Source organism: Sorex fumeus, unplaced genomic scaffold (genome assembly GCF_029834395.1).
Source record: "Sorex fumeus unplaced genomic scaffold, SorFum_2.1 ptg000044l, whole genome shotgun sequence".
NCBI classification, from domain to species: domain Eukaryota; kingdom Metazoa; phylum Chordata; class Mammalia; order Eulipotyphla; family Soricidae; genus Sorex; species Sorex fumeus.
In genome coordinates this window covers 32,306,335-32,332,757 of record NW_026606101.1, presented here as the reverse complement: position 1 = coordinate 32,332,757, position 26,423 = coordinate 32,306,335, and the positions used below count along the sequence as shown (strand labels likewise).

Below are 26,423 nucleotides of genomic sequence, written 5' to 3'. Positions count from 1 at the left end.
GAAGAGATGATAGAGTGGTGTTGAAGTCTCCAACCACCAATGTACTTCTCTCAAAGTCTTTCTTCAAGTCTATTAGCAATTGTTTTATGTATTTTGCTGGTCCCTCATTAGGTGTATATATGTTTATGACTATGAGCTCTTTCTGTTGAACATCTCCTCTGATCATTAAATAACCCTCATTCTTTTATAACCTTTTTAAATCTGAAGTCTATGCAGTCCGCTACCAGTATGGCTACTCAGCCTTTTTTGGGGGGATATTTGCTTGAATTGTCTTCAAACTTTGACAATGAGTCTGTGTCTGTTTTGACCATTCAAATATGTTTCTTTTAGACAGCAGAATGTTATGTGCAATTTTCTAATCCATCCTGCCACAATTGTCTCTTAATTAGTACATTTAGCCCACCAACATTGAGAGAGATTTTTGTCAGAGTTCTGTGTCATCTTTCTGCAGGTGTTTGGTATGCTTGTGGGATTTATCCTGTCTTAAAGTAGCCTCTTTATTTCTTCTTATAAAGATTCTAAAGATGGTTTAGAATCTATGAAAATGCTGAGTTGTTATTTATCTGTACAGTTGTGTATCATTCCTTAAAATCTGTCTGAGAGTCTGACTGGGTAAAGTACTCTTGGTGATGCATTCATTTCATTGAGTTTTTACTACATCCCACCATTGTCTTCAGTCTCAGAGGACCTTGTTTGGTAAAATTGCTGTTCATAGTAAGGATACTTCTTTGTATTTTTCTTTGGTCTTGATGCTTTCAATATTTTATCTATATGATTGTTGTCATTCTGATCAGAATGTCTTGGAGTACTCTATTTGGATTTCTTTTAACTTGTTCTTCAGGCCTCCTGAATATGGGTGCATACATTCTCCAGCTCTGGGAACTTCTCAGCAATGATGTTTTTGATTGTTGCTTTGCTTCTTTATCAAGGCTTCTTGGCCCTCAGGATCTCTGGTGATTCTTATGTTGTACCTATTAAATTCATCCCAAAGTTCTTTTGTTGCTGTTTATTTTGAGGCTTTTTCTACTTTCTGCTGTTATTTGGAGGTTTTCTGCACCTCACCTTGGCATGCACTGAGTCTGTCCTCATCAGCTATTACTCTGCTCATGGGGCCTTCCAGTGAGTTTTTTGTTTTGCCTGCCAGATTTTTCAGTTCTGTCATTTCTGTTTATAGTTTTCTCATTTCTGCCCTCCTGTCCTATTGTGTTTTGTTGGTTGTCTCTTTGTTTCTTTGAGAACATTAAATACCTTAAGCATTTCCCCTCTGAATTCCTTTTAAGAGAGATTATATAGGTAGCTATTACTGATTGAGTCCTTAGGATTACAATCTTGGCCCATTATCTATGGTTCGTCATGGTTCCTTTTGTGATCTGGGAGCGTGTGTTTTCCACTTCAGGTCAATGTCCCCTGCCCTGCAAGGAAGATCTTTGGGGCAGCTCTATTGAGGGATGAATATTAGCAGCTGCTGCTTCGGGAAAAGGCACTGGCTTCTATCCTTGGGCTGAATCAGTTTCTGGGATGCATCTAGTCTGCATAAGGTAGACACCTAAGGTCCTCTCCCGGCGGCAGTATGTGTGTAAGAGGGTTATGGGGTGGGGAGTGCAGGACTCAATGCATTCTTCAAGACCGCTTCAGGATCTACTTTGGGAAAAGATGCTGACTCCTAATCTTAGGAGCCTTTGCTCCACGTACGGTGGGCCTCTGAGGTCCTCTCCCAATCAGCAGAGAGTGTGATATGGCAGGTAAAGGGGTTCGTGAGAACACACCCTTTGGGCACCCAACTTCCAGAAAAGGTGCTGTTTTCTGCTCTTTGGGTGGAGCCTGTCCACACATTCTTGTTCCAGAAATGTACTTGAAGATTTTTTTTCTCCAAGGGTACAGGCTCGAAATTTCAAAGAAAGTATATTCACAGACTTCGCAAACCAAAGTCATAGCTTATGAAGTCCCCGTGCCAAGAGAAGAAAAAGATGCTAATACTCTGAAGATTAAATAAACAAGATCACTCTTATTTCAAAGTAATTCTATGTCTATGTCTATCTCTATCATTTTGAATTTCAAGAAAGAATCAATGACACTGAACTTAAGATACTGATGGAGCAAACATAATGGCCGCTTAGTACCTGTATTGCACCATAACACCTGAGAGAGAGAGAGAAAGAGGGAATGCGCCTGCCACAGAGGCAGGAGGTGGGAATGGGTGGGGGTGGCGGAAGGAATACTGGGAACATTGGTTGTGGAGAACGGGCACTGGTGGATCGACGGTTACTCCAACATTGTATGACTGAAAAGCAATCACAAAAGTTTGTAAGTCTTTAAAAATAATAATAATAATAAATTTTTAAAAAACTGAGAAACTATTCTACTCAGGATATCAATGAACCAAACTCCACCCATTGCCTCCTGGATACCACACCAAGTTACTTGCACCTATTGGTATGGACCAATTGTAAAATTGTATGGACCTTTGGGGCTGGAGTGATAGCACAGCAGGTAGGGAGTTTGCCTTGCATGCGGCCGACCTGGGTATGATTCCCAGCATCCCATATGGTCCCCTGAGCACCGACAGGGGTAATTTCCAAGTGCAGAGCCAGGAGTAGCCCCTGTGCATCACCGGGTGTGACCCAAAAAAACAAAAAAAAAATGTATAGATCTTCTATTTCAAAATGTTATGTTCCCTGTCCTTAAATAAAAATTAAAACAGTAACATAATTCAAGAGTAAAGGCTTTTAATTCACAAATAACATTGATGAAGTTATTGGGAGGTAGAAATTCATTTAACTCTTCCATACAGTTATTAGTCACATACATCAAAAGTTTGAAAACCTTCATACTCCTGTGCATTTATTTCACTTCAAGGGATTTATTGCAAGGTAATAAACAACTTTTTTTAGAAAAAAACTTTTATCTGCTTACTTGCCTCAACTCTTTTGTAATAGTGAAAACCTGAAACAATCTGAATTTCTAAGAATGGTAGAATAATAAATTAACATTTTTATGTGTGACAAGATATTGTGTGGCCAAAAATGGCATAAAAGTGATCATAATATTTAATGAAAAAATTTCTTTTGGAAGAAAGAATATAAAACATCTATGGAATAAAAAAATCTGAAGCATAAATACTGAACCTTAACAGTGATACTATGTTTAGAAACATTACAGAAAGATCCTGTCCTCTGTACTTAATAAATTTCCTATTTTAAGTATCAAATGCAATTCTTTTGAATTCAAGCAAAATCGTATTTAAATAAATGCTTTAACATCCTGTTAAGCAATAAATGTGACAACAAAAATATAAATTTCTCTAAGTGCAGTGAAAATTCCTCAAAGAGAGAAAACATGGGACAAATGTCCAACCAACTACTACCATTTCTCTCCCCCATTATGTTTGAAAAGTTTAGTCTCGCAATGTCTCTAAAGTAATGCATTAATGCTTAACTAAGTTTTAGGAGTATTCACTTAAATATAGATAAAGCAGTAGTCAAAAAGAAAAAAAGATGAAAACTCAGAGGGGAATTTTTTGGTGGTAAGCCATACATTTTGGCATTTATTTTCTTTTGGGAATTATCTGCTAATTCCTTAGGGATTTAATATTTAGTTTCATTTTACAGATTCCTCTGGAGAAATTTATAATCAGATCAAATATATAACATCATTCTAATAACATCAAACATTAGCCAAGTGGCACAAATGCTGGCTGACTTAAACCTTGAGTGTGGAAAGGTCAGACTGCAGATGAATCTCATAAAGACAATATTCATGAGAAACAAACTAGTTCCTGACGTTCCATTTACTCTCAATGGAACGAACATCTCCAAAAGCAGCAGTTATGTGTACCTGGGTTGAGAACTCAACATGACAAATGACTTGGCGCCAAAACTGTGCAGGAAGAAGAGAGCAGCGTGGAACGCCTTCAAGAGCATAGAAGAAGTTGTTAAGAGGACAAAGAACCTCAGGCTCCAGGCACATCTTTTCGACTCCACCGTTCTTCCTGCACCAACATACGCCTCAGAGACCTGGACCCTATGAAAACAAGATGAGAATGCTATTCGGGTCTCCCAAAGAGGAATCGAAAGAGCTATACTTGGAGTATCACGCTTCACTCTAGTGAGAGAAGAAATCCAAAGTTCCGACCTCCATCAACGATCGACAATCAGGGACACTGCCTCTTTTGCCAAGGTGTCAAAAATCAGATGGGCCAGACACATAATGTGATTTGGAGACAACCGCTGGACTAGAGTCGTTACCAACTGGATTCCACGGGACATCCAAAGAACACCTGGCCGCCCAACTACAAGATGGTCGGACTTCTTCGTCAAGATCTTGAATGAACAGTTTGATGCTCTTTATGTTCCTGTAGCGAGCAGACACCATTGGGCTACACTAGCACGCAATAGAGACGAATGGAGACATTACTGGTACCCACTCGAGAAAATCAATGAGCAAAAGAATGACAAGTGATACAAGTGATCAAATATATAATAGGTCAAAGAGTTTAAACATTTTAGAAATGTATTGAGATACAGCACTACTTACTGAATGAATACTGCCATTGAAAAAGGGCCAGAGCAACTAGGGTGCATGTCTTGCAGTCAGCTAACATGGATTTGAACGTGGGCACCATATATGGTCCTGCCACCAGTGATCCCTTAAAACAAAGCTTGGGGTAAGCCATGAGCACAGTTGGGTGCGGCTCAGAAACAAATTAAAAAAATAAAAAATAGGCAAAAATGGGTTATCATAACTAATTTAACATTGGTAACAAAGAGTGACCACTGTAATAAAGAGGGGAGAGAAATAGATGTGTGTATAATGAAGCATATGCTTCATTAACAAGGAAATCAACTGAAAAACTTCTAGAATAAACTTCAGTTAGGTAAGCAATTAGGAATTAATGCTTTATATAACTAAGCTTATTTTTAAAAAATCGAAAAAAAATAGACACCAGACAAGAGAGATAATACAACAGGTAGAGCACTTGCCTTGCATACAGCCAATCCCAGTTTAACCCCCATAACCACATATGTCCCTGGAGCACCACCAGAAGTGATCCCTTAGTACAGAGTCAAGAGTACGTCCTGAGCACAGTCTTATGAATCAAAACATCTAAATAATGTATAATTTAAAAAGAGTAAGATATAAAGAGGAAAAAGGAAGAAAGGGAAGGAGGAAAGAGGGAGGGAGGAAGGTATCACTCACAAAGTGATATACTACTAGTATAAAACAACTGTGCATTCCACCTAAAGAAAACTATAACCTGTATTAAAGGATACTTAAGAATATATATTTAAATAAACTGAAAAACAATCCCACCATTCTGTATGGGAAAACTCCGTATATCAGAGATAGCATAGATAAGACTAGCCATAAAGATTTGAAAAGGCAGACAAATGTCAGAAGCTAGGAGTCAGTTTCTCGAATTAAAATGCATATGTAAAAGCCACAACTTTTAGTTAGTAATATGTATGTCTATGTGTTATCCCATCAACGGCCAAGACCCAAGGACTATAAAACTCAGCTCCTGGAAGAGAACAGCGCAGAGTCTCCTGCCCCCGCACCTGGCTGTCCTCACCGGGGCCCCTTTGAGAGGGGCAGGTTGAGTTTCCCTCCCCACCCGGAGCAGAGCCCCGAGCCCCAGCAGCTGAAGACCTCCAGAATCAGCCACAGCCATGCTTAAGACTACTCTCCACACATTCTGACGAGCCTCATGCATGAAGGAACCAGCAGAGGAACCAAGACAAGCAGGACCCAGGGCTGAGATTTCCAAGCCTGCTCAGTTCAGGATTGGCCTCCTTCACCCAGATCCCCCATCTTCCAGTTGCTAGGTGTGACACCCACTAACTGCCCCCGGCATCGTGTTAACCCATCAACAGCCAAGACCCAGAGACTATAAAACCCAGCTCCTGGAAGCATGCGGCCACAAATGCCTCTTATTGCGTTGCTCTCACTCTTGAAGAACCTGACAGGCTACCGAGTGTATCCTGCCCACAGGACAGAGTCTGGCAAGCTCCCCGTGGCATATTCAATATGCCAAAACCCAATAACAATGATGGGTCTCATTCCCCTGACCCTGAAGGAGCCTCCAATGTGGCATTTGCTAAAAATCTCAGAGCAATGAGAACAAATGGAGACATTACTGGTGCCTGCTCGAGTAAATCGATGAAAAATGGGATGACAGTGATACAACGATATCTATGTGTAGAAGATGTAAAAAGGAATGTATATAACTTGTAATGCTCATAGAAAAATTAATTTATCTAATATTATAACTAAGCAGTATAATTATATTGTGTATATATCAAGCATTGTGTGAAGTTCTCTGTGTGTATATATCCTTTTGATGTTAACAATAATCTTGTGAAGCAGCCTTATCATCTGCATTCTACCCCTGAGCAAAGGTAAGAAAGATTACATAATTTACCATAATTTACCAAGATTCATTAGCTAGGAAACTGAATAAATATATTTTAAATCATGATTGATCTGACTCCAAGCCTTCTATAATTAACTATAATGTAACATACCTCTCTTTGGCATTTTGGCATAGGTCAAGGGGAACTATAACAAATAAGCCATTCTCATTTTCTACTTTTAAAAAATAATTTTTAGGGGCTGGAGCAATAGCACAGCAGGTAGGGCGTTTGCCTTGCAAGCAACTGACCCGGGTTCAATTCCCAGCATCCCATATGGTCCCCCGAGCACTGGCCAGGAAAAATTCCTGAGTGCATGAGCCAGGAGTAACCCCTGTACATCACCAGGTGTGACCCAAAAAGCAAAATAATAATAATAATAATTTTATGGCAAATTTAGTCAATCTTTATTCAAAAACAGCCCATTAGAATTTGAGTTAATCATTTTTGGGTCATACTGCCAATAATCTACAAATAAATGACTATCACATCTTGCAAAATAGTATGTTTGTGGTATAAGCAAGTAGTCTCTAAGGAAACAATATATAAGGACCAAATCACTGTAAACAAATCATCCTATATATGCCAATACATATAAAAGCTTAAACATGAATTAACAGCAATTCTACTATTATAACAAAGTATTAAAGAGAACCCAACTGTCATTGAAAAAGTGAATGGCTGAATAAACTTTTGTATATAAATGCATTGCAGTACTATTCAGTTATAAAAAAGAAGGAAATAACCTGAATGCACCTACTTCAACAACTTTGCTTATTGGGGGTGAGGGTAAGTTCAGTGATAGAATACTTGCCTTGAATATGTGAGACCCTTAGTCTTCTCTGGCACCACAAACAAGAAAATAAAATCCTCTCAAAATATTACAGTTCTAATTATCCAATCAATTTAACATTATTAAAATGACAAAACTATAAAAATGCAGACAGGGACAGAACAGACAAGTAAGTGGTAACCAAAAAGTCGAACCATGAGGGAATTCTTCTATAATAGTGGAACAGAACTTTATCATAGAGGTGGTTATATAAATCAATACATGGGATTATAAAAATGACACAGAATTACACGCACATATGAAAGACTTTTTTTTTAAATGGTGAAAACTAGGATCTAAAGTATAAATTAGTAGCGATTTAACAATATTAATTTTCTAGTTTGGATAATGTACTTTAGTTATAAATGTCAACCATGAGGATTGGACTAATGAAGGTAAAATATAACACAAGACTCCTCGCTATTTTTGCAGTTTCCTGTAATAATCACAACATAGAAAGTTAAACAAACTTTTTTATTGTGGGCTTGAGGACCTGAATCTGAACCTGAGTTGGCTTGATTCAAAATTGTGTACTATATCCATATGAAGCCAACGGAGGGTAGATAAGATAGAGAAGAGATCAGTATGATAATAGCAGCAAGGTACGATCACACTGGACAAGATTTGAGTGTTAAAAGTAGGTACAGAGATATTCTTGATAACCTTTCAGTATCAATATTGCAAACCACAATGTTCAAATGGATAGAGAGAGAAGATGAAAGAAGAAGAAAGGAGGAAGGAGGGAGTAGAAGGAGGAGAAGGATGAGTAAGGAGGAGGAGGAAAAGAAGAGGAGGAAAAAGGAAAGGAAGGAGGGGAAAGGAGGAAGAGTGGGGGATGATGGGAGGGAACCTGGAAACACTGGTGCTGGCAAATGGACACTGGTGGAGGGATAGGTTTGGAATACTGTATGACTGAAATGTAATCATGAACAGCTTTGTAAGGGTCTATCTCACAGTGATTCAAGAAAAAGAGTAAAAAAAAAGAAATATAGTAACCTTCTAGAGAAAAAAATAAATATGACAAACACAAAGAACATCCTACATTTAAAGAAATTCAATGAAAGTTTTTAAAATGCTGTATTTGAAATAAATGTGAAATATCAAACCATTCCATTCATGACCACTAAGACAAGTCTTCTAATGTATTAAGATGAACATGGAAACTTGAGAGCTAAGATAGATAGGTCATTCATCGACTACTTTTATTCCCCCTCTCACCAGAGGCAGCTTTGGAGTTTCCTGCAATGTTTCCTTGTTCACCTGAAAGACTAACATCTGTTCCTCTCCCTACATATGAAGCAAACAAATTGCACAGTAGAAAGTTGTAAATGGAGTCATCTCATTATACATTTGGCATCTATTTTCATCTACTCAGGAACTTCCTGAGGAGTATGTTCTTGTGAATACAGAACTCGAGCAAATTATAATCGTCTTAGCCAAAGAGTGAACTAATAGAGTGCCAAGCAATTTATTAGTGAGTGAAAGTTGCATCCTGCCTTCATATTAATTTATCAAGCCCTTGTATGTCATTGAGCAAAAAAAACTATAAGTATAAGCAATAACAGGATAAAATATGAAAAAACTTTAAACATGTGAAGATGTTTTTACTTTAGAAATGTTTTGCTGTTTAGCATGATTTGACTTTATTTCAAATGATTTATATCAGAAACAACTACTGATCCCAAAGGAATTTGCATTTAATGATTTTTAAAAGTAGATTGGTTCACTATATAAAATCTCTAAAGGTCCTACATATTCAACTATATACAATTCATTCATCTGTGACAAAAAGTGACAAGGAATTAAGATAAATATAATTAACAAAACCTAGAGTTAAGAAAAGCCATCACCCAGGAATATTGCTCCATGATTGGAAGCCTGCTTCATGAGCTGGGAGATAAGGCAGCTGGAATAGAGAAGGGATTACTAAATCAATGGTGGTTAGAGGGATGGTTCAGGATGTGTGCTCAAAGCAGACAAAGGACCAAATGTGATAGCCTCTCAGTATCTGTACTGCAGACCACAGTGCCAAAAATAGAGAGAGAGTATGGGGAAAATTGTCTGCCATAGAGGTAAGGGGAAGGTTGGGATGGGGGAGGGTGAATACTGGGATATTGGTAGTGGAAAATGTGCACTGGTGGAGGGATGTGTGTTCAATCATTGTATAACTGAAGCTCAAATATAAAAGCTTTGTAACTGTATCATGGTGATTCAATTTTAAAAAATGGTTTAGGGGCGGGAATGATAGCACAGCAGGTAGGGCGTTTGCCTTGCATGCTGCCCGACCCGGGTTCAATTCCCAACATCCCATATGGTCCCCCAAGCATGGCCAGGAGTAATTCCTGAGTGCATGAACCAGGAGTTACCCCTGTGCATTGCTGGGTGTGACCCAAAAAGCAAACAAATAAATAAATAAAATATTTTTTGAAAATGTTTTAAATAAAAGGGAAAAAAAGAATAGGCAGAGCGTCTATTAAGTGTGCTAATTTACCAAATTCAAAAGCAAGTTAAAAACAAGAAGAAAGGGCTGGAGCTATAGTTCAGCGGTTAGGGCGTTTGCCTTGCATGCAGCCAACCCAGGTTCGATTCCCAGCATTCCATATGGTCCCCTGAGCACCATCAGGTGTAATTCTTGAGTGCATAGCCAGGAGTAATACCTGTGCATCACCGAAAGTGACTCAAAAAAGTAAAAAAAAAAAAAAAATATATATATATATATATATATATATAAAGAAAAACAAGAAGAAAAACTCATGAGAATGGTCTTGATTTAGAAAAAACTGCATGTTAGCAACTTTATCACACAAAACAGATGTAGGATAAAAGGCTAAAAATTACAAGAATATGTAGGTAGGATGTAATCTATGTAACCTGGATGTAACCATGAACTTGATTTTTTTAAAGTCACATGTCTAGGAATAATGAATCATTGAGGACGTATCAATTACAGTGATATTAAACCTTAATATTAAACAGAAACTAATAAGAAACTTTCCAGAGGCCCGTGTTTTCCAGAAAGCACAAAAGTCAGAAAGAAGCATCTGAAGATCCAAGATCAAAATGAATAGTACAAACACTCAATTTAAAGGAAACTTGTAGCCTATGAAGAGGTCTAATTATCTGTCCTAAAGGAATGATCCAGATTAGGCGGAAAATTATTTAGACCAAACTGAGGTTTCTGATTTTAAAGAGGCAGCAGAACAGGCTGAAACTTTAAGTCGAGAGACATCAGAAGAGGAGGAAAAAATATACTGATCCCTTACTTTGTAAATGCAAATACAAAATAACTGGCAGTTAGTTCTGAGAGCGGACCAGGGTTCTACACTTACTGCTAAGTTGGTAATACCATGGCACATCATAAACTGTTTCAGTCCTCCATGAGAACCTTATGTTCACCTACCAAGGCATATTCCCACTATCCATGGGAATTTCCTCCTCATCAAAAAGAACCTTGAAATACTGTTGAATGTAACATGAATCAGATCCTCCTGAAAAGAAGAAATTACCTTCCACCCCTTGTGTCCTTCCGTTTTCTGTGAGGAGCCATTCTCTTCTCCACTTGACTTAGACAAATGTATAAATGATATATGGCAATGCCGAGACATAGAACTTCCAAATTCCACTTACTTGTGGGTAAACTATTATTTTAACTATTTGTTCCAATCAATATTATTTGTTTAGTGCTTATTAAGTGAACTTGCCCAAACTTTAGTCATGCTTTTCTTTCCTCCAATTCACTAACTTTTGCTTACTTTTAAGGGATAAAAATTAAAAATCTCCCCTTCCTTTATGGCCACTACCTAGAATCACTTGACATCAGAGAAAAATACACCACAATCAACTGCCAATCATCCCTTCCCCTCCAAAGTCACAATCAATGACCCACTCAAGCCATTCCTTCCAAAGCCATTTCTTTCTAGCCCGTCCATTACTCTTTATGAGAGAAAAGCCTTTTCCTTCTTGATCTCTTATAAATTTCATAGGTAAAGTGATTCTTCACATTGAATATCCTTCTTATTATTATTATAATATTTTCCTTCCCTTATGATGATAAAGCTTTGAATAAATCCTCTCCTAAGTCCACATTTTTTAACTTTACTTACAACCTGCAGAGAGCCTCTTTATAAAATACAAATTAAATATTGATTAACCCCCTACTGATACTTATTTTTATATAATTACAACTATTACATACATCACTGTCACTGTCCTCCCGTTGTTCATCGATTTGCTCGAGCGGGCCCAGTAACGTCTCCATCGTGAGACTTGTTGTTACTGTGTGTGGCATACTGAATACATCACGGGGAACTTGCCAGACTTTACCGTGCGGCAAGATACTCGGTAGCTTGCCAGGCTCTCTGAGAGGGGCGGAGGAATCGAACTCGGGTTGACCTGGTGGGCCGTATGCAAGGCAAACGCCCTACTCGCTGTGCTATCACTCCAGCCCATTACATACATAGTCAATAATAAAACATACTATAAACTGTTCACTCTTTCCTGATGTTTGACGTTTTAAAATAACTAAAATAAAGCATTTCATAACATCATAAATCAAAACCAAAAACCTAAATATTTTAAATAACAACAAATTTATTTATATTTTGTTTATATCATATTTTTCTGCAGTATAGTTCAATTGTCTCTTTATAACTTGGTCAATAGCTTTATCAATAGATTGAAATAGCTTGGTGAACATGCTTTAATGTTTGCCAATTATTAACTCAAGTATGAAATCAACAATCATTATCTGGCTAAAGTACTTCAAACAGAACTTCTTGCAACAACATTTCATTCTTCAGCAGTCCAGGATCCTCGTCTTATTTTGGCAGGGACATACTGAGGAATTAGCATATTAATTGCAGCACATATGTAAAATGAATCCTCAATGTTTTTAATCAAGATGGAAAACGTGATATTCCTATACCAGAAATACCAAAAACGGTACCTTTCTCTAAAATACTTACATTGCTCTTATAAAGTGCTCATAGCACAAATGCATCAACAACAACAACAAAAAAGAAATCTAAGTACTCGTACAGCAAATACATCACCAAAAGAAAAAAAAATCATCTACTTACCCGCATTGACTATAGCATCTACTTCTAGCAATGTGATGTCACCTCGATAGAGAGAAACTTTATCACTCAAACTTTTTTTCACTTGGGATGTTTCTGGAGTATTTTCTTCTGCAATAAAGAGATATATTAATATCAGTATTCTGAATCTGAGAAATACAATTTTGGTACAAAAGTCAGATGGGTTACACTACATTAGACAACAAGAAATAAAAGTGTAAGTACCAGGGGTGTGGCTTAACTTCTTTTATAAAAGTGTTTCCCAACATAGGCAACAGAAGGATCAATGACTGTTTTATTGTTTACTTGTATAGCACAGCGGGTAGGGCGTTCGCCTTACAAGCGGCCAACATGGCCGACCCGAGTTCGATTCCTCCGCCCCTCTCGGAGAGCCCGGCAAGCTACCGAGAGTATTTGATATGCCAGACACAGTAACAACAAAGTCTCCACTGGAGACGTTACTGGGCCCGCTCGAGCAAATCGACGATCAACGGGAGGGCCTTTACCTTTACCTTACCTCACAAATGGGAAGTTCTTCTGCTGAATATAAATAAAGTATCACATATATTATAGCATATGATAAAATTTAAGCATGTCATACATACCGGTCAACAATTTTTTAAAAATCAACATTTTTATTATAAAAACATAAGGTCATTAAATTACAAAATAAAATTATGTATATCAACTTAGCACAGCGGTAGGGCGTTTGCCTTGCACGCAGCCAACATGGCTGACACGAGTTCGATTCCTCCGCCCCTCTCGGAGAGCCCGGCAGGCTACCGAGAGTATCTCGCCCGCAACGGCAGAGCCTGGCAAGCTCCCCGTGACGTATTCGATATGCCAAACACAGTAACAACAAAGTCTCCCAATGGAGACGTTACTGGGCCCACTCGAGCAAATCGATGAACAATGGGAGGGCCTTTACCTTTTTACCTTTTAACTTAACAAGGAGTTAAGAAAAATATGTGTAATTACCAAGAAAAAAATAAATGTTCACAGTGAAGGAGCTCGTTTCTACTGTGCTCAAGTTGCCTAAAAGTTGTCCTTGAAAATACCATTTTTTCAAGTACAAAAAGTTCAGCTCTTAACTAATTCTAACAAACTACCTCAAAAATATGCAGGGGCTGGAGTGATAGCACAGCGGGTAGGGCATTTGCCTTGCACTCAGCCAATCGGGGTTTGAGTCCCAGCATCCCATATGGTCTCCTGAGCACTGCCAGGAGTAATTCCTGAGTGCAGAGCCAGGAGTTACCTCTGTGCATCACCGGGTGTGACCCAAAAAGAAAAAAAATTAAAAATAGTATGGATTAAGAATAACTGAAGGTGTAAAAATGTCCCTTTCTTATAAAACTGTATTAACCAGTAAATGTAGGATATACTAGACTTAAAAGAGAATCATCTCTATTCTGGATTTAACAGCCAGCAACTAGCACATGTTTAAAAAGCGAACAACAGGTCCTAAAACCTAATGTCTTTTTAAAAATATTTTTAACCTGATTTACAAATTTAGAACAATTTTGTAAATTTAATTTTTAACAAGCAGAAACACTAACAAGTTCAGAGGTGGAGGATGAGGTAGGGGCTGAGGGTCAGGAGGGAATATGGGAATACCTGTGGAGGGAAGCTGACACTGGTGTGGACTAGAGTCAATATATTATAAGCCTAAATATAGTGTTCCAACACCCAACACTTCACCAGTGTACATTTCCCATCACCAATGTCCCCAGTTTCCCTCCTTCAGCCTCCCACTCATCTGCCTCTTTGGCAGGCACTCTTGCACATACCTATCCCCAGTCTGCCTCTACTGTGCAATATGGTTTGGAATATAAATATTCAAAGGTCATCGTGTATATCCCTTTACCTACTTTCAGCATTCAATTCTTGTCCAGAAAATCACAGTTTAAATTATAAAAATAAATTAGAAAAATATGGACAAAACTGAAAAAAAATAGAAACACTAAACAAAGCTTTATAAAAATCAATGTTGTGAAATATATTGAATTTCTATGTATAAGTTTTTACTACACTTCAGAGAAGTCAACTTATAAATCAGTTTGGTGTTGTTTTTGTTTTTGTTTTTTTTAGTATTTAGGGTCTGCGCAAATCATTCAAGGGGTGAAATGTATTATTTACCACTAAGGAACTTTCAGATAAGCCTCCACTTTTGAGATATTAGGGAGATTAGCAACTGTGAGATTGTCACTAAAATTGTCTTTGGAAGCCATAGCTCAAAGAAAACTAGTCCTAAGAACCAGGAATATGATCATTCTTTTTTCATCCTCTGAAACGTCCCTTTCTTGGCAACCACTTCTCTTTTTATATTCTAATTTTAAAAAATACTCATTGGTGATGGTTTTAATGGTATAGCATCAGCAGACATAATCAAAGCAGCAATGAGGAATACAATGTAGAAAAAAAATTACATGGCCTGAGTGATAGTACAACGCCTTGCACACGTTGTACAAGTTCCATCACCGGCATCCCATATGGTCCACCAAGCATTACCAGGAGTGATTCCTGAGTGCAGAGGCAGGAGTAAGCCCTGAGCATAGCCAGGTGTGACCCAAAAAGCAAAAAAAAAATTACATTAAAAAAATGTAGAGTGAAATAAAGAGACAGTACAGTGGTGAGAGCCCATGCCTAGCATGAACCTAAACCAGGTTCAATTCTCAACACTGAATGGCTTCAGGTCCAGCATTGAACTGTCAGTCGTCCTTTTGGCAGAGTATAACCAGAAGTGGTCCCCAGCCCCTCAGAACACCACTTGAGAGCCCCGATCCCCACCACCCTGCAAATAGAAGAGGAAATTTTAGATGCCATCCAAATTACAAAGAGAAAATTAAGTTGAATACCTCAGAGTAGTACTTTGTGAGGTAATAGTTAACAATGAGTACCAACAGACTAATTTTGTTTAACTCCTATTTCTCCCAATTATAACTACAAGACCATAACCAAGTTATTCTAGCCATGCCTCCATGACTGGCTCTGTGACATGGCAGTTAAACTGACTGCCTCACTTTTACACTAATATTTGCCCCATAATAAGCTACTATTACATAATATCTGCTTTTCACAAATGTACAAAACATTATTTCAGCATGCATATTCTAAACTTATGAACTTATACAGTGTTAAGGAACCTTTTCTAATATATTATTTTTAATAAAGAATCAATATATTTATTTTTGTTTTGTTTTAGGGGTGACATGCAGCTATGCTCAGGGATTACTTCTGATGATGTTCTGGGGCCATATGTGGTGTCAGGGATTGAATTTGGGTCAAGTGTGTACAAAGCAAGCATCTCATCCACTGTACTATCTCTCAAGTCCCTATTTTCATTCTGTAAAAAACATCAGGTTTTGTTTGTGCTCTGCCAATGCTTGATCCATGATAAAAACTTCGCAGGGGGGGCTGGCGGGCGGCTGGGCGGGGTGCGCATGGGTCTCAGCTCCTCACATGCTGCGCTTGGAGCCCCACCTCCTCACGCGCTGTGCTGGGAGCCCCAGCTTGCGCACCGCGGGGAAGCTCAGTGGCCAGCGCCATCCGCGAGCCCATGCCGAGCCTATGCCGTGGCCTGAGGAAGAGCCGCAAGCACCCAGCAAGATGGCGGCCGCCTCAGAGCTCTTTGGAAAGCCAGGTATGAGCCGGTGGTGACGGGCAACTGAAACCTCATGGGAAGGGGAGGCGTTCCCAGCTCATCCTTCACGCCCTTCCAAGGTCAAGGGATGCCCCCCACAAGCGGCTCTCTGGCACGGTCATGGCTCCAGAAGCACAGGGACTTAATGCAGAGCCTGGCAGCTTGTGGCAGAAAAGTGAATGGACTATGCATTAATCCACAGCTCCATGCCTGCCAGGGGTGGAAAGGGTGTTGCTCCCTTCCACCTTTTTCCCCCTGGAAAGCAAGATGGCAGCTGCCTCGGAGCTCTTTGGGAAGCCGTCAGGTATAAGCTGGTGGTGACCAGGCAACTGAAACCCCATGAGAAGGGGGGCGTTCCCGGCTTGTCCTTCACGCCCTACTGAGGTCAGGGGTTGCCCCCCACAAGCAGCTCTCTGGCACGGCCATGGCTCCAGAAGCACAGGAACTTAATGCAGAGTCTGGCAGCTTGCGGCAGAAAAGTGAATGGACTATGCGTTAATCCACGGCTCCATGCCTCCAGAGCCACAGAAACCAATCTCATAATTATCTTGCTCTTGGCAGAAATACTTCCAGGCTTAATAAGTAAAATATCAGAAATCCAAAATTGTGCAGCCACTATTGCGGCCGCGCAACATCATCTGGTTTTTGTAACCAGCTGTAGAAAACAAATTATTCTGCAATGCCTTTTCAGCAGGTCTGATTTTGGGGTGTAAATTCTAAACAATAATGGTGCATCTTTTGTCGAAATAATCAATCTAATCAAAGTAGATAGAGTTCTAATTAGAATCCATCTGCCTCACAGGCACTAGGAGGGGTGGGGGGGGGTATATTGGGGTTCTTGGTGGTGAAAAATAAGTACTGGTGAAGGGAAATGTGTTTGATCATTGCATGACCAAGACTTAAACCTGAAAGCTTTGTAACTTTTCCCATAGTGATTCAATAAATAAAAAAAAAATTTTAAAAAAACTTTGTTGCAGAAAAACTTAACTTCGATATTCAATTCTATTTCAATCGTCACAATTGTTACAAAATTATAAATGCCTGATATCCCGAATGAAGATCATTTGATGATAATTATTTGGTGACAAAGAGTGGCAGGTTATAAAATCAATACACTTTGCTTTTCTATATGCAAATAATGAAAAAGAAGAAAGCTTCCCCTCCCCCACCACCACCACCACCACACACAGAGCCCTGGCAGCTGAAAACCTCCAGAACTCAATCACTGCCATGCTCATGGCGGAACTCCACAGGCTCGGCTGAGCCTCACCCATGAATGAACCTGCTAAAAAACTCAGGTATGCATGTTTTGTAACCAAAATCTCCAGGATCTGATGGGGTCAGGGATGGGTGACCTCCTCTCATACCCCTGTTCTTCCAGGTGCCAGGCAGCCATGCCCATGAACTATCTCTGGCACCATTTAAGCTCATTAACCAGCCATGATCCAGAACCTCACAAAGAAATCTCAAAAGAGATCAACAAGCTGCAGAGATGCCTCCAGACCCCAAAGTCACCAACCAGTTAAAGGTTTAAATGCAGCTGTATTACCCTATTAAAAATTTTTGAATTCCTCCTTGATACCACTGGTGTACCAGGAGTAGCACACCACATTGAATGGGATGTAAAGTAGAAGATAATCAATCTTGATTAAAAAAAACTATCAGCAGACAAAGGTTCAACCTGTAACAGCATGTTAGTAATACAAAGGTTTAATGGTCCAGAGTGAGATACAACAATCTTCACACACTGTATTCTAAGGAAATCTTTTTTGATCGTGTTTAGCAAAATATTCATAACAAGGGAGTCCTTGCCACTTGTGGTGCCCCAGAGTGGGGTGGGTGAGAGCCCTCTCTGCCCCAAGGGACCCGGCCCTGGCAGCCAACCTCCACTACCCAACCGCCACCATGGTCCAGGCTGCTTTCCAGATACTCAGGCCGAGCCTCAAGCAGGAATGAAGTACCATGGAACACAGGTAATGTGGAACTTTGTGACCTTAGACTTTGGGCTCAACAGGATCTGGGAGCAGAGATCCTCTACCCACTTCCCCCCATCTCCAGCGACCTAGGAGTCACACCTATAAGCCACTCCCTGACGACGCCAAATAACTTCATCGGCCATATCCAGAACTCATTGGCTGCTTCTCCCAGAAGGGATCATAAAATGAGGCTCCCATAACCATGCCACCAGACTCCGCACCAGGCTGTTTTCACTTGGGGTACCCAGAGAGGGGTGGGTGAGAGCCCTCCCCGCCCCAAGGGACACAGCCCCTGCAGATGACCTCCACTACCCAACAACTGCCACGCTCCAGGCCACTTTCCAGACACAACATAAGATACTTCCTACCCATTACCACACCATATTTGACGAGGTTCAGACATTAGGCAACAAATCATAGAGAGAAATATATATAGATATAGATATAAATATAGATATATCTTGGAAAGCCACACAAGCAGAGCCTGGCAAGCTCCCCGTGGTATATTCTCTATGCCAAAAACAGTAATGATAACAGATCTCATTGCCCTGACCCTGAAAGAGCCTCCAATCATTGGGAAAGATGAGTAAGGAGAGGCTGCTAAAATCTCAGGGCTTGGAGGAATAGAAATGTTACTGGTGCCCACTCAAGTAAATCGACGAACAACAGGATGATGTTGATACAGTGATTCATAACAAGCAATACACAATAAATTATTTAGGGTTTGCTACTGAGTAGGCTTGGGCAGTGTTTGGGAAACTTCGAAATAATGGTGCTGGGAAGGTGTAATGATGGTGGGATTGGTACTGGAATGTAATAAAAAATTGTGTACAACTTTATAAAAATAATATAAAATTTAAAATAAAATCAATATTCAAAAGACTATGACTTTTCTATATGCAATAATAAAAAGGAAGAAAGTGTTATTTAAAAATATATCCCATTCACAAATGTCACAATTTAGCTCAACTACAGAGGTAAAGGATCTATGCAAAGAAAACTACAAAATGCTACTTCAAGAAATAAAAGAGGTCACAAGGAAATGGAGACACATCCCCTGCTCATGGATTGGGAGAATTAACATTGTCAAAGTGACAATACTCTCCAAATCATTATACAGATTTTCAGTCCCTACAGAGACTGTTCACAATACCCAGAGTCTGGAAACAACCTGAGTACCCAAGAAATGATGACTGGTTAAAGAAACTTTGGTATATCTACACAATGGAATACTATGTAGCTGTCAGGTCATGAAATTTGCTTATAAGTGGATGGTCATAGAGAATATCATGCTAAATGAAGTGAGTCAAAAAGAGAAGGATAGACAGAATGACTGCACTCATTTGTGGAATATAAAATAACATAACATGAGACTGACATCCAAGGACAGTAGACACAAGGGCCAGGAAGATTCCTACACAGTTGGAAGCCTGCCTCATGAGCAGGGGGAGAAGGTAGCTGGAATAGAGAAGGGATCACTAAGTCAATGATGGTTAGAGGGATCTTTCGGAATAGGAGATGTGTGCTGAAAGTAGATAAAGGACCAAATGTGATACCCTCTCAGTATCTGTAATGCAAACCATAATGCCCCATAGTAGAATGTAAGTATGGGTTAAATTGTCTGCCATCGAGGCAGGAGAAGGGTTGAAATGGTTGGTGGCGGGGGGGGGGGGGTTAACTGGGGACACTGGTGGTAGAAAATGTGCACAGGTAGAGGAATGGGGGATGGGATCATTGTATGACTGAAACTCAAACATGAAAGTTTTGTAACTATCTCACATAAATTTAATATTTAAAAGAAATGCCACTATTTAGTTTCCTTGAAAGAAATTCAAATCAAATACTGATTTTTTAAGTAGGATATATATATATATTTTTTATTGTCATTTTTTTATTATATTTATTTTTTAATAGTGAGGCACAATGAGGTACAGTTGTAGACTTACACATTTTTGTGCTTGGGTTTCGATTATACAATGATCAAACACCCATCCCTCCACCAATGCGTATTTCCCACCACCAAGGATCCCAGCATCCCCTCCCCCCCCAGCCCCCATCCCACCCTGCCTCTGTGGCAGGGCATTTCCCTCTCTTTCCTTTTCAGTAGGATATATTTTTAAAGTTTTAAATAACTCCATATATTGGAAAAATATATTACTGTAACATAATTTACTTAGTTTACTCAAAACAGTCAAAATTATCAGTGTCATGTGGAAATGTTTTCTCATTTTAAAAATGCGCATGAGAATGTATTTTTTTCCTAAATACCCTCAACAGCCATATGCTTGGTGCCAATCACTCACATACCAAAGAATCATAAATGCACTCAAGTGCTACTATTTGACAGTACTAGGAAATATCACTATGTCCTTCAACATTAAACAAAAACAAATGGCATGTTTCTGATCAATTATTCTCTTTAAATACATCAATGAATACTGCCACCGGGGTCACTTCATTTGAATAGCAAATCACTGACTTTTATTTTACACAATTAGTACTGATTCCAGTGCATGTTTTTCTATATTCTTCTCTTTTTAGTAATACATAGAACAAAAACTTGTTACTGCTCCCACATGAGCAATTTATATGTACACAAAGCACTTATTCATATTTATACATGACTATCTTTAACCAACTGTAAGTTGAAATACTTTTCAATATAGACATGTGATAGCAGTTATTCTTACACTATTGTCAGTAGGAAAATAATCAGAAGTAGATAGTAAAGTAATAAAGAAGCCTATATTCATGAACAATAAAGAAGGGAAAAAGAAATCTCAGTATAGACCTGGACATAATATTCAATATAGAATAGAAAGCAGGGATTTTAGCCAAGCATCAGAAAGGGTGGGGGGGTCAATGGATTAAAGAAAAAAATAATTTACCAAATCAATGGGGAAGTCAAAAGGAGATTGGCTAAAGGACTTGGATTTCTTGTTAAAAATGACAGGTAAAGGGAATGAAGTTATCATCTGGGGTATGGACGAGATGCAAACTGACCAGATACTGAAAATAAAATCAAGGGTATAGAATTCCAAGTGACTAAGCAGAATTCTAGTTACAATGGGCCTATGCAGGTCTTGTCAAGATCTGGATCTACTCAAAAAAGATTTAACAAGGACCTGGCAAAATTTTGTGAGTTCTAGTATGCATTGTTGTTTCCTTGGAATAATATTGGTTTCACTTCTTATTATGTTGTCTTTTATTCATTAAGGACTAATTAGATGAATCATCATTTGAAACTTGGTAGTAGAAAATGTCTGCTAAGTGGCATAAGCTATCAAGCATATAAAAAGAAATGTCTATGAAAAGGAAAAGAAAAATAAATATTAATGATTGTAGCAGACAATACATCATTTGCTGGTCCAAAGGACAGATAACTGAGAAACTTCCTAGAGGTTGGGCTTGAAGTATTCTTTGCAGCTTGGAAGTCCTTGTGATGATATAATGGTTCCACTGAACTTTCTGAATGATCCACAAAACATCAAGCATAAATATCGCCTGTATCTAATCTTGCAGTGGCTTCTTTGAAGTCTGTATCAGATCATTCAGCTCTAGCTCAAAAAGCATCAGAAAAAGAACAGTTTTAATTCTCAATGATATTAAATCAGGAGGAGGAGAAAAAAGTGGGAAACATTATCTTGAAGACTTATGAAGTCAGGTGTTGGAGAAAACTGCAAAGAACTAAGAAAGAGTTCAAAACAATGAACAGGACTACAAGTTAATAACCCACAAGTCTGCACTACTACTGCATTCCACTGAAACATAAAATTTGTCTTTGTCTTAAGTCATCCAGCCTTTTATATTCTTGTTTACAAAATAGTCTGATCTCATTAGACTTGGTCTATTTACATAAGGACAGCTAGGATAGCATTTAATCATTTAGGTCTTTTGAAGTTGATTTGCTGGAATTTTTCACAAAGAATCTCAGATTAAATGTCTAAAAGCCTCTTGAGTCTAAGAAGCCATGCCAAGAACTTACTACCAGATTTACTTGTAGTAACTATAGATTTTGGTGAATTCCTCTCTTTAAAAAGTTGCCAAACCATATTAAAGTTCTTGAACTTGCCAGTAATTTTTCTTAAGCATCTGTAAGGTTCAAAATCATATAAACCTGGCATCAGACCATTTTTTTACAAGAGGACTTTATAAGCATTGGCTCTATAAAGTTATCAGTTTTTAAAACCTGTTTAATATTTGATTTCACTATAACCTTTTCAAATATTATATTCCCATCAAAGTCTAAAATAGAACTTTCCCAATAATGTTTTATTACAAAGAAGATAGACTCTGACTAAATTTATACAAATGATATCATTGCAATGAACAAGAATATTCAGCAGTTTTTGACTTCTGGAGAAATCCAGTAGAAATAAGAAATAAATATATTGTTTGTTTACAAAAAGAGAATTTAGCCTACTGAATTGTCACAAGTTGAAGGCAGTGGAAGAGAAAAGGAGATCCTTAAATGAAACAAAAACGGAATGCCAATGTTCTAAAGCAATAGCCATAAAAATCATGATCATTCTTCACTAGTTCATTCAAACCCATATAAATGCTTCTATTTGAGTTTTAATTTTTATTTGGAGATAAAGGGGGTAGAGTGTTGGACTCTTCTCAGGGTTTACTTTTGGTTTTGTGCTCAGGGATTACTTCTGGCAGGGCTTGGGAGACCATATGTGGTGCCAAGAATTGAACCAAAGTCAGTCAAGTACAAGACAAGCACTGGACTATCTCTCTTAGTATCTCTCTGACACCTAAATGATTGTTTGTTTTGCTTTTGTTTTTGGGGGCCACACCTTGCAGTGCTAAATGATTACTCCTCATTCTGCTCTCAGAGATCTCTCCTAGTGGGGTTCTGGGAACCATATGTGGGGCTGAGAATCATGCTGGAGCTGGAGCAATAGAACAATGGGTAGGGCATTTGCCTTGCATGTGGAAAACCCGCGTTGAGTCCCAGCATCCCATGTGGACCCCTGAGCACTGCCAGCAGTAATTCCTGAGTGCAAAGTCAGTAGTAACCCCTGTGCATCACCAGGTGTGACCCAAAAAGAAAAAAAATAATAAAATAAAGATCTTCCCATGAGTCTCTAAGAGAGACACCCTGGTGAAGTCAAAGCACTCTCAAAAGCTTTTAGGGAAGAATCAGAATTAAAAGACTATCATTTGTGCAGGCTGGAGTGATAGCACAGCCTACGGTAGGGCACTTGCCTTGCACGTGGCCGACCTGGGTTCAATTCTTTCGTCCCTCTCAGAGAGCCAGGCAAGCTACTGAGAGTATCCCGCCCGCACGGCAAAGCCTGGCAAGCTACCCATGACGTACTGATATGCCAAACACAGTAACAAGTCTCACAATGGAAACGTTACTGAGCCGGCTCGAGAAAATCGATGAACAACAGGAGGACAGTGCTACATCTGTGGATGAACAAACACTTTAATTGATTACATATCTGAAGAGTTTATTATTTAAAAAATCTGGATATTTCACTTTAAAAAGTAGATTTCCTACCTCTCTTGAAAAGCAGAAATTCTAGAAACACTGATCCCTAGCCACCTGAACTACTTGAAGCAATCCAATTTGGACAGGGAATTACCTGCTTTCCAATTGACAACATATTCACTGGCCTTGGTTATATTCTTTCTCCTGGATCCCACTGGCATCTGGGTGTTAGATTTCTATAGCAGAATGCTAAAGATTCTATAATAGAATGACAATGTCTGCAGTAGATTGTCAAAATATTAACTACTATAAGTCCAAAGTATCTATTAGAAATACACAGGAAATGGAAAATAGGTATAAAGTCGCATGGGAAAAAACATGGAGTAATCTTCCATTTAATCAAAATAAATGGCTTCCATTTAATCAAAATAAATGCAAAATAACAAAACTGCAATTAAAATTCATGTTGGAATTGAAGCTGTAATTAAAATATTTAGCAAATATTTAGTAAACTGGTTAAAAAAAAATCACTTTCCTGTACTAAGCCCATGTAGCGTATACATCAACTATGACTATTATTCATGAGATTTTGTCCAATGGAATGTTAATAGGTATAATCTAAAATTTACTTGTAAGACATATGCATAGGTATATTTATTTCATCAGTTTATAATATAGAAAAATATGAAAACAACAAATTTTCAGTACAGTTAAATAGTTAAAGAAGATACATACACAATGAAATATTATTTAGCTATAAAAATTGTGCTTCAATATGAAACAAAGATGGAGTTGATGAGTATTATGATAAGCTAAGACATAAGGAGAAAGAGAAATACCAGATAATTAAACTCGTCTGTGATATATAAACAAACTAAATGAATGAACAAGACCAATAAAAATTATCTAGACTCTGAGCAGAATGGAGGAAATGGAGTAACTGAAAGGGATTCCTACTGACAGTGGTAGGGTGGTGATGGGCATGATGGGATAAAAACACTGTTGAAGAGTAAATTTGTACCCTAAAATAGTAACAGTATTACAAGCCAACATTACCTGAATTTTTAAAAATGTATCCCAAGAAAAGAGTTAAGGAGGAGCTTGTACATTGTTATTTACCGTCTCTTGCCCTATTAAGGCCATAACATTAAAAATCTCAAGGATGGAGAGACAGTACAGAGGGTAAGGCACCTGCACAGCTACACTGAAAAGTAAGACACAAATATAGCTGGGTGTGGCCCAAAACCAAAAAAAACCCAAATCCCAGGTGAATATTGGAGACTAAGGTGTCACTTCAGATACAAACCATCCAAGTTCCAGGTTTCAGTTACATGTAAACAGACACACATATCTACAGGGAATTTCTTCTTCAAAACATTTCTTCCTGGATATCTTGGGTAAATTTTGCAAATTTGTGAAATCGCTGTGCATTTGTTTTATGTGTGTACGCTGACATAAAAGTGCTTTTTAAATGTCATCTGGATATTCTGTCATTTAATGAAATGAATAAATATGAGGGTTCAAAATTTTATATACTAAATATTTCTACACGGTTTCTGCTATGAAATCAATACCTAATTAATTTATATCAAGAGTATACATGGTCTATCTCAGAGATATATGCTTACAAATGCATGATAAAAACAGAATTCATTAACCAACTTATTATAAACTCTTCTAGAAAACATGTTTGTGTTTTGAGCGTAGATGACAAGAAATGGAATCATTGCACCACCTGGGATCTCTGCTACATATTTTTTGAACTTTTTAATTGAATCACTGTGAGACAGACCATTACAAAACTGTTCATGATTAGATTTCAGCCACACAGTATTCCAACAACCATCCCTCCACAAGTGAACATTTCCCAACACCAGTGTCCCCAAATTCCCTCCCTCACCCCCAACCCCCACCCCTGCCTACCTTTATGAGCTTCTCTCCCTCCCTCTTTCTCTTTTCCTCTCCTCTCCCCTCCCCTCCCCTCCCCTTCTCCTCTCTCTCTCTCTCTCTCTCTCTCTCTCTCTCTCTCTCTCTCTCTCTCTCTCTCTCTCCCCTCATCCCCTCTCTTTTGGTCTTCTGAGCATTGTGGTTTGCAATATTGATTCTGAAAGGTTATCAAGAATATCCTTGCCTAGTTGTAAACCTCAGATCTTGTCCAGCCTGATCATTCCCAACTATTATTATCATACTGGTCTCTTCTCTACTCTCAGTCCCACACACACTTGTGGTTAGTTCCAACCATTGACCAGTTCTCCTAACCCCTGTTTTCCCTAGCCATGGGTATTATTCTTCTACTATGTGTTTTTTTATATACCACAAATGAGTGCTGTCATTCTGTATCTGTCCCTTTCCTTCTGACTCATTTCCCTCAGCATGATACGCCCCAAGTCCATCCATTTATATGCAAATTTCGTGACTTCATTTTTCCTGATAGCTGCATAGTATTTCACTGTATAGATATTCCATAGTTCCTTTATCCATTCATCTGTTCTTGGGCACTCAGGTGGTTTCCAGATTCTGGCTATGGTGAACAGTGCTGCAATGAACATAGGAGTGCAGATGGTGTTTCTGCTGTATGTTTTGGGGGGGCACAGGGTATATTTCCAGAAGTAGTATTGCTGGGTCAAATGGGAGCTCAATTTCTAGTGTTTTGAGAAACTTCTATATTGCTTTCCAAAAAGGCTGGACCAGTCAGCATTTTCACCAATAGTGAAGGAAAGTCCCTTTCTCCACATCCTCACCAACACTGGTTGGTTTTGTTCTTTTGGATGTGAGTCAGTCTCTGTGTTACAAGATTTTATCTCATTGTTGTTTTGATCTGCATCTCTCTGATGATTAGTGAGGAAAAGCATTTTTTCATATGCCTTTTGGCCATTCAAATTTCTTCTTTGAGAAAGTTTCTCACCAATTCACTATCCCATTTTCTAATGGGATTCGATGTTTTTTTCCTTTTTTTTTCTTGTAGAGTTCAACAAGTGCCTTGCAAATCCTTGATAATAAGCCCTTATCAGAAGGGTCACGGTCACGGTCCTCTCATTCATCGATTTGCT

General features: G+C 38.6%; 1 protein-coding gene across 2 annotated transcripts in view; it reads right to left on the bottom strand.

Annotated features, from left to right (window-relative positions):
- MACROD2 (mono-ADP ribosylhydrolase 2) overlaps positions 1-26,423 on the bottom strand; it is a 2,391,823-nt gene that overhangs the window by 2,305,066 nt on the left and 60,334 nt on the right. For both annotated transcript variants that reach the window (XM_056121300.1, XM_056121301.1), the window contains exon 3: positions 12,318-12,425. In XM_056121300.1, coding sequence (XP_055977275.1) covers positions 12,318-12,425 — 108 coding nt within the window. The remainder of the gene's footprint in view (positions 1-12,317; positions 12,426-26,423) is intronic.